The 9,905-nt window shown below is 41.9% G+C and overlaps 1 protein-coding gene across 1 annotated transcript in view; it reads left to right on the top strand.

Moving 5' to 3' along the window:
- The window catches only part of DAPK2 (death-associated protein kinase 2), a 39,254-nt gene that overhangs the window by 13,780 nt on the left and 15,569 nt on the right, over nucleotides 1-9,905 (top strand). The window contains exon 2 of the mRNA XM_010294713.1: nucleotides 5,903-6,124. Coding sequence (XP_010293015.1) covers nucleotides 5,903-6,124 — 222 coding nt within the window. The remainder of the gene's footprint in view (nucleotides 1-5,902; nucleotides 6,125-9,905) is intronic.

Raw genomic sequence — 9,905 nt, forward strand, 5'->3', positions numbered from 1 at the left:
CAGGAATGCTGTCGTCTTGGTCCTTGACTTTATGAACTCTCTATAGTTAACAAGAAATCCAAAGTGTATCTGGCTGTGGCTGTAAAATACCAGTGAGACATCTTCTTTTTTTCATAGGTGCATGGGCCTCCACATGAACTATTCATTGTGTCTGGTAGAAAAGTAGAGCTATATGCTGCTATGTCTCGTGGCTAATTACTTGTAACTGTCTTAAACGTCCTTGGTTAAGAAACTGTGCATTCTTTGTGGCTTGCAGCCTCTTGTGCTCAGACTCAAATTGCCTCCGTAAAGACTGTCTGCAAAAGCCTGTTTTTAAGGGCAAAGGAAAGAGCAATAAAGACTGGGGTAGGAGCAAGTAGAGTGTGTGTTCGTGGGTACACATGCAGGGGGGAAATAGGAGATTCCAGGGGAAGGGGTAATGTTATGAGCAATTGCCCCAGACTGTAAGTATGTCAAAGGAGAAGATGGGAATTTCTGTGCTGTGTCATTAGTTTTTTTGTAAGCTTTTAAGTAAACAAAAATGTACAAAATCCACGGTATCATTAGACTTTTTAAATGCAGAAGTGACTGTGTTCATTTCCATAATAAGCAGTAATAAAATAATATTTTCTCCCTGAACTTTGCTGGCAAAATTTATGTCCCCAGAGTGAATGCAAGGAAGCAAACACAGCAACATTAGTAGCATGTCTCTTTGGAAAGTCTGGACCAAACAAGATGCATGTCTTGCGAAAAATGAACGAACAGGCAAATAAAAAACCCTATGAAACCCACAATGTTTTACATAAACAGCTCCCAGCACTACAGAACAAACTCTTTTAGCAAGATGTTTAAGGCAAGTTTGGGGATTTTGTAGCAGGAATTTCATTCTCAAGGTCTCTAGGGTTTGCATGGAACGATAAAATCACGAGGCAGAAATATGAATGAGTCAATGGATTTGACAAATGGCTGCAGTCTCAATTCCATTTGTGATTGATTATTCCTAAAGGGATAGGTACACTTGTCCTATCCATTCCTACCTCTCTCCTGAGAAGTGTTTAGGATATGTATGAAAATGAAAAACAGCTTCAGGCTGTCTGGCATTGTTTGAACCCTTTGAAATGAGAGGCTGCCTCTGCCATGGAGTGTTAGCTTTTGAGAACGAGCGAGCACCAAGTGACAGCCTTGATTTTTAATTTCTTTGCCATTGTAGGCTTAAGACAGACTCCAACCAGATGTCTGTGTTAATGAAGTACTAAGTACATTATATAATTATAAGGTTCTGAATATAATTGCTGTGTACGCTGCATAATTTAAGTTCCAACTGTACTTGCATCTCTCATTTACCACGCCAGTGAAGGATGTAATAATACTGAAAACAATAACAGCTCAGTGCTTCTACAGTGTAGTCATAGGGGGTTGCACTTAATGAGTGTTTGTGATTCTTATAAAGAGATCCTGGCTGATAAATTCACAGTAGCTAAAGGTTAAGGTTATCTGTAAGATGAGTCTTTTCCTTGCAAGTCTGGATATAATGCCCTGACTAAGGAAGTATCTGATACTAAACGTGTGTTCTGGGACTGGAGACCTGCCAATTTTTGCAGGGTGAGATCTTAGACATACAGTGCATTGTGGCAGGGTAGAGCGGGGCTACTCTTGACTATAAAAAGGAGCTCACTGTCCTGTTTTGTCTGTTTGTAAAGTGGTTGGACGTCTGCAGAGACTCGTGAATCTGAGGAGAACGAGAGCTTGGGTAAGATAGTTCTTTTGGTGGTAGGAGCTTCCATACCTGTTAGGCTTTACACATGCCAGGCAAGGGTAATATTTGACGACACTGTTCTCAGAGGGCTTCCCGGCCTCAGTTTTCAGTTTTCCTGGCCATAGTCAACTGACTAAGGCTTCCTGGCCATGTAGTTTCCTAGAACTGTAAAATTTATTCTTCTCTTTGGTGGAAATGCAGTGAAATATTTTTTATGTTTTTTGCAGAAGTATGATTCTATCAAATATTTATTAATAAAACCTGAGCCTTTTTTGACTAAGGAATGCCTGGTAGGATATGGAGTACACGCGGTAGGCTTAAAGTTTCCATGTTTTTGATTCCAATTACTATGAAAAGGGCAGAGCATGGATTTGAGCTGGGGTTCCTTGCCTCTAAATCACCAAAAGTCTGCACATATCAGCCAACAGCCTCTTCTTGCTTAGCCCCCCACCCCCCTTTTGATATCAAGTTGCCAAAACAAAAGGCAGCTTCCATGGAGCAATACTTTTAGCCAAATTTTATTTAACTAAAGTCCTGTTCTGTCTTCATGGCTTGCCAGTTTTTCACCTCACTGCTATCACAAGATGCACTGTACACTTAAACAAAGCAGACTGAAGCGTGTGACCTTATCCATAGGCTCAATTCTCCAGCTATCTGGCATGCTTCACCACCATGGCAGTGCTTGTAACAGTACATACCTGGCCTATTTGCAAGGTGGATTCTGTGGTCTTTTTCTTTCCCTGTGCCAAAAAGGAGTTTGATAAATTTCTCCTGTAATCTAGCAATGGCAAAAGAAATAACAACAACTTTCTGGCAGAGGAGGTTTAGGTGTTAATGAAGTGTTCTTGTTAGCTGAAATCGCAGATGTACTCAGGTAGGCTATGAGGTCCTTTAACTGGTGTCCAAACAAAAGTAGTCAACTTTTCCTTCCATTCATACTCTTGTAGACTGTATTGCAGAGACACGGCTCCAAGACTTGTCAGAAGCAGCCTGCCATCAGACTCACCAAACACAATCTCTTAATGCTGCTACTAGAGTAATTTTCCTTGACAGTTCTTCTTGCCATTACAATACTTCCCCACTAGCTCCTTGCTTTCCACCAGCTCAAATTCAGTGTCCCATTTTATTATGTACTTTACACATCATGTCCAGATCTAATAGTTAGTGTCCTGGTTTCAGCCAGGATAGAGTTAATTTTCTTCACAGAAGCTAGTGTGAGGCTGTGTTTTGGATTTGGGATGAGAACATGTTGATAATGTGCTGATGTTTTAAGTTGTTGATAAGTAGTCGAGGACAGTCCAGCTTCTCGTGCTGGCCTGCCCGCAAGAAGGCTGGGGGTGCATGGGAAGCTGGGAGGGGACACAGCCCGGACAGCTGACCCAGGCTGGCCACAGGGATATTCCATACCATACGACGTCATGCTCAGTATATAAAGTTGGGATGAAGAAGAAGGAAGGGGGGTGGAGGGAAGTTCGGAGTGATGGCGTGTCTTCCTAAGAAAGCATTACACGTGATGCAGCCCTGCTTCCCTGGAGAAGGCTGAGCACCTGCCTGCCCATGGGGAGTAGTGAATGAATTCTGTGTTTTGCTTTGCTTGCGTGTGCGGCTTTTGCTTTCCCTATTAAACTGTCTTTATCTCAAACCATGAGTTTCCTCGCTTGTACTCTTCTGATTGATTCTCTCCCCTGTCCCACCGTGGAGGAGTGAGCGAGCAGCTGCGTGGCGCTTCGTTGCCGGCTGGGGCTAAACCATGGCAGTTAGTCATGGAAAGGAAAAATAATAAAAAATTCTGAAGTACCATTAGGTACTGAAAAGTTCATCAGAACATACGTATTTGTTTAAAAATTAATGTAGTTTATTTTAATACTTTGTATGAAATTACTGAATTCACTGAATCAGTGAAAATACTGGACTTCCTGTTGAGCAATGAGAGAGAGTAGCAAGTGAATGAAACTCACCCTGAATGGAATGGATTGACCTCATTTATGTTTGGACTGACTTAAGTCTATGTCAAGACCAAGTGCTCTTACTCCTCATTGTTACTTGAGCTGCAGGTGCTTGAGCTAAGAGAGCACTGAGTCTGCATCAGTTTTGCTTGAAAGAACTAACATCAATGCTTTTTGTGCTTGAACCTAGGTTTTCTTTTTTTTTTTTTAAACCTGTCAGTTTGAGTTTCACTTTTTTAAGATCTAAGGAAAACTTGAGAATTGGAGAGTGTTTGTGTCCAAACAAGGCAATTTTGCATGAATTCTGTGAAAAATCTTTATCCTAACTTTGATTTTAGTAAAGAGTAGTTGAAATTTAGAGTTTGTGTTGAAACCTCAAGCCATACATGTTTCACATAACTTCAGACTAATAAGTATGTAGGTCTCTATTAATCAACCTAAGGAGTTTATATATATATTTAAATCCATACGCCTACTACTGTTTGCTTAATTTGAGTATTACAAATTTAGATCAAACCTAAAAAGCTACAGGTGTTTAATTAAATCTGCCAAGTGATCCTTCATGAAAAGAAACGTGTTTCTGTTCAAGTGTGATTTTTGTCTGCTTTTCAGAGTCACTTTAGACAAGAGCATATTACATTGCGTGGTACAGCACTGTTTGTCCTTAACAGTGTTAAGTACACTTACGCTGTTACAGTAGCAGCAAACTGAGATAGACACCTTTGTGCGAAGTAGCACACAAGTACCTGTAGGCGTGCTGCGTGGAAGAAAGAAGGTCTCTTTCCTGTCTTGCTGATGGGTCAAAAGTGAATTGCTAAAGGGTATACAATACATTTATGGCAGAATTCAGATCGCTCAAATCCCTCCAGTACTTTAGCTACAGACCATCCTTTTCCCTTCATTTTTGTGAGGTACAAGTAGTTCTCTTAACAGGTCTTGTGTAGGCTACATGCAAACACATGATAAAAGCTTATGGTTTAATTTCCTTGTTTGTTTGTCTCTGATGGTTTTAGTGGGATTAAACATTCCTAAGATACAACACAGTTGTCCTTGTCCTGACCAAATGGGATGAGCAAAAGGATCCTCTGAATAATCACTGTTTATTCCACATTCTTGCCTTATGTAGAATCCATAGTACTTAAATCCTGCTTTATCTGCAGACCACCTTTCTTTCTTAATTTTGATAAGCCATCTCTCAACTTGATTAGTTATTTTTTTCAGAAGACAATTGAGAAGGAGGGAACATCAACACTGTGGAAGTGGTGCCTTCTCTTAAGTTCAAAAAGCGCCTCTCGAGGGCATGATGAATAAAGAAAAGCTCACACAAAGAACAAAAAAGCAGGGTCCCCTACTTTCCTGTTGAAGAGGCAGTAAGAACTGTCTCGTCTTGAAAGGTTCCTGCCACTGACATAGGGCTGCAACCTCCAGGGTTGCTGTTAGTTGAGTTAATCATCTGACCTCCAAGTGATTCCCTCTTAGGAGATAAAGGGGAAATACTACAGTTGGACTGAAATATCTTACTTCAGGAGCCACAGTGAGGAAAATTTTATTGGCAAATGGCAGCTACATGCCTTTTAAACTTTAATGCAGCCAATTTACTGTTTGGTACGGTGGGAAATTCTTTATCCTTGAAGTGCAGTGAGAAAGTTGTGCTTCCTCTAAGTAATGTTTACAGCTAAATTCTCAAGTGAAGTGCAGAAATACGAATAAACCTTTCTCTTATTTGAAACTTGCTTACTGCAGACCAGTTCTACCTTTCCAAAGGGTTAGGAGTCCTTTGAGTTCTTTTCTGAGAGATTATTCTTAAGGGAAATACTTCAATGCATGCATGTCCTTTCAGAACATCCAGTGGTGTGTTGTGGACTTGAGTGCCTTAAGCATTACCCAGTGAAGGAGTGGTAATTTGAATCTTTTGAGACAGATCTTACTCATTTAAACATGAACTGTTTTTTAGAAATTGTAACGTCTGTGCTCCCTTCATGTCAGACACCGCTTGCTTTTGCTAAATTTCAAACACAGCAGGAGGCTACCTTGTTAATGCTCTAGTGACTTTAACTGCAGAATTCTGACAGTCCTGGCTTTGTAGCAAGAACAAGCTTGTATGGTTAGCAGTGTTTCTCAGGGGTTGCGGGATAAAGCTCTGTATATGAATGGCTTATTTGGGAAGCTGCGATAATATGAAAGCTTTGAGAGAATTTTTGTTACCATCTTCTTTTTGCAGTGGCCAGTTTGCTATAGTGAAGAAATGTCGCGAAAAAAGCACCGGTATGGAGTATGCTGCTAAGTTCATTAAGAAACGTCAGAGTCGGGCCAGTCGTCGCGGAGTGAGACGTGAGGAAATTGAACGGGAGGTTACTATTCTGCAGCAGATTCTGCATGCCAACATCATCAAGTTGCATGACATCTATGAGAACAAGACGGATGTGGTCCTCATCCTTGAGCTGTGAGTAAGGGGACTTCCTATCCACCGGGGTAGGATGAGGTAAATAGGAACCGGAAAGGGCTGCAGAGGCTGCCAGAACATAGAGGTACTGTTAAAATGGAGCTGTTGTGTTCTGAGGCCTCGCAGATCTTGGCAGGAGAATGGAATGAAGTTGCTGGTAAACAAGCCCCCCAGTCCATCCATGTGCTCTGGGTGTACAGGTGTGCCTTAATATCAGCTGAGCCCATTGTTCCTGAGCCAGGGAGTGTTGTCAACTTGAAAACAATTTACTAATAGAGCGATTACCTCATGTCTGCCTAGTGCTGCCCTGACATGAACCTTGGAGGAAGCACAAATGGCCACTGAATGCTCATTTAATTTTTCTTTCTGCTTTCATCTCTTCCAATCCATGTGAAGCTGTCAAGTCCCTTGCACAATTTGCAGCCATTCTCACTATCCCCATATTTTCCTCATTTAGAGGAGACTAGGGGAAAAGAGGGGAGGAGGCAAGGGAAAAGTTTGGTTTTTTTTTTTTTATCCCTAGACTTTGACTATTGAGGATGAATAGCAGCAGGGTGGGAGTGAAGGAAATTTGCTTACTCATCTCTTGTGCCACCATGTGACGGGGAAAACCCCTGCCATTTAGGTCCCGCTAACAAGTGAACCTCCCAAATAGTGGATCTGTGGACTGCTGTAGCCTCACCCCTGCATTGTGACCGATGGGATAGCGAGGCTGCTGGTTTAGGGTGACTGTCAGACATATTTGGCTATGTAATGCAAACTGGTTTGTGCTGTTTAAGCAGAGATTTAAAACCAGCTAGCAGCAGCTTCTCTGTCTAGGCTGAGGGGACAGTGGCTTATTCTGCAGAACCTGTGCATATATCCCTGCCTGGAAGAATAAATACACAGCCCAGGGAAGCTGGAGGTACAGTCAGGAATCATCTTAACAAAGCCTTGGCTAAGGAGCTCTTGCTTAGTTGGAACATGAGTTTGCATTTTGGGGAGTCGCCTTTCATGCTTTTGTCTGTATTTAGTCTTACCGACTGAAAGGAAGTGAATGAACCTGACTAATCCGTGTTACTATGTAGAGAAATGCTGTATTAGACTATGAAGCAGTATCAAAATTGCTTTTTGATACTGCAGTAGCTATTAAATTACCTGCATGAATTCTATTTGGCTGTTTCATCAGCCTAGAAATACTACATCCCAAAGACATCAGGTATTGCTTACACCCTATTGTCCTTCCTGTACGTTTGATGGAACTGAGGTGAAATGTTTGAGACAGATGCAGACCACAGGCTAATAATGTAATCTCTTATAACACACCTTGGTTTGAACGTATTTTGCCTCTTTCTACTGCCTGGCTTGAGATTCTTAAAGTCCACCATTTGGACACACACGCCTGACCGTGTTCTGGAAAGCTGTCATATCATTTTAAAAATGTTTCAAAGTCACTGTGTTTTGAGGATTTCATGCAGGGGTTGGTTATGTGACGTTAATCTGAAATGTGTGTGGAGGGTAAAGTTTACACAATCACTTCAATGCTGACACTAGTATATGTGTGATGGAATTTCTTCACTTTTGTAAAACGTTACGTGATGTAGAAGGACCCTAACAAATAAAGAGGGGTCTGGGGAGGTTGGTTTTTTTTAAAGAATGGGAGGTTGGTTTTTTTTAAAGAAAAAAATACCTCTTTCCAGCCTGCCCGGGAGAGCTTTGCTCTGTGTAAAGAGCATTTTTGCCTCCTGGCCTTGCAACTCAATATGAATCAAAACGGCACTGGAAGTGTTATTCTTGTTTTATGCGACTTCAGCTTATACCGGAAAGGCTAAAGTAGAGGTTTTGTGAGACGGGACTAGTGATACCGCGAAAGAATGAAGAGTTGCTTTGGCAGAGCTGGAGCAGCTGCAGCAGTTGGCAGGGCTGCTAGTGTGTGCAATACCAAGGGAAGATGGTGAGAGTCAGTAACTGGCCTGTCAGATAGACTGAACTCACTGAAGTGTTCGATGCTGCGGGAAATTGTCATCGCTTTAGGTAGGTCATGTAATTAACATGTGCAAAGCATCTCCTATGAACTACGGTTCATAGTGTGTGCTCTTGGTCTGCCTCAAGGAGTTGAAAGGGATCTAAATTATCTTAGTACATGTGGGAAGTTATATCTATGGGTATTTGTGTGGCTCAGCCTTCCTAATCTCCGCTGAGAACCAGGGGAAACGTGAACACTGTCACACAAAGCAGGGAGTAGAACTGTGTGCTTGTACTCATCAGGGCCGGGAGTGGAAATAGCTCTTCTAATAAATGGAGCTTTGCTGGTCAGAATATATGGCCTTGGCCTAAGGGCGTGAAATCTGTCATGTAGTGAAGGAAGACAGGCATCAATTTAAGCTTTTTTGGGACTTTGCCCTGCTCTTTTGTGGAATCGGTATCATCTAGTTTACAAAGGTCTAAGTCTTAGAGGAACTGTGCAGAAGACGACATATTCTTTATCTGTCAGTTTGTGGTACTAAGGTAAAGTTGTAAGCAAGGAGACAGCCTGAGGTGGTCTGCTAACTACAATTTTTAGGTAATGAGTAAATGATGCAATTTTTCTGTATGTGTGAATCAGCAAATACAGAGACACCGTGGCTGAAGTTATGCAGACCATATGTTCCCTAAGGTACCTCCCTCGACCTTGTGTATGGAATCTAGGCACTGAAGCTTTGATCCCTGAGTGAGAGGAAATAACCACTAGCTTTCCAGGGGAGCCAGCATTTAGGCCAGGGAGCATTCCTGGAGATTAATGTGGCTGCTGGCAGATGGCATATGAGTGATGATAAGCATCTGTTAATTTTTAAGTATATGTCTGTGGCCAGAAGTTGGTCTCTGTAGCCATGCACTGGAAAACAGGAAAGGAGCTTGCTTTTTCTGACTAGCAGCTACTTTGTGCCGAAACAATCTCCCATTTCATTGCAGTCTGCTTTTTCCTGTCCTCACATGGCCTGACACATGTTGTGTGTCCTATTGTCAGGCTGTAGCTTATTGCACTTTTTAAAAGGCTGGGTGCAACAGAGTTTTGACCTGATTAAGGCCACTGCGTTCAGCTGCTGTATACAAACTGAGGATGATGATAATTGCTAATAAAGATAATGAAATTCTATCTGTAAATAGATGCTCTCTCCTCCTGATGCTCTGATATCAGAGTCTCATACGCCCTGCATTTTATCAAAATAAGCGTTACAGCACCTGGCCAACTAATCGTACATTAAGCTACAGCAGACTTGACCTTCAAAAGAATATCCCCAATATTCTTGATTAATTGAAGAAGCTACCCTAGTGTTTAAAAGAGACTTGGCTAAAATGTTGACTCTTTCCAAAACCCACTGTGCTGGCACAGGCAAGACTTACCTCTTCTTTACACAGGGGTTGATTCTCCAGGTGTTGTTTCTTCTGTTCAGGACCAGGAAGAGCATTGCCAAGTCCACTGCTGTTACGTGCAGTTTGGCAGGTACAGAGTTTGCCCTTCCTTGTGCACGTTGTTCAGGGATATGCTCTCCACTGCTTTTTGTGACCTTGCTGTTCTCTTGGGCCCTGCCTTGAGGCTGCTTTGCCTAAACAGAAGCAGCCTAAAGGCAGATTTGATTGATACGCCAGTCTCCTTTACTGGTAAGCGTCAAGGTAGTGTACACAATATAAACTGCTGTTTCCAAGAAGTAAGGCAGCATTGTTGTTCGTCTTTTATTGGAATTTGGAGGAAGAGCAAAGGTATCGTTTGTTTGCTGCTTTGTTTACCGTGGGAATAAGTTGATATGGTAAAAGGGAAAGA

The sequence above is a fragment of the Phaethon lepturus genome, unplaced genomic scaffold, assembly GCF_000687285.1.
Source record: "Phaethon lepturus isolate BGI_N335 unplaced genomic scaffold, ASM68728v1 scaffold3849, whole genome shotgun sequence".
Classification (NCBI taxonomy): domain Eukaryota; kingdom Metazoa; phylum Chordata; class Aves; order Phaethontiformes; family Phaethontidae; genus Phaethon; species Phaethon lepturus.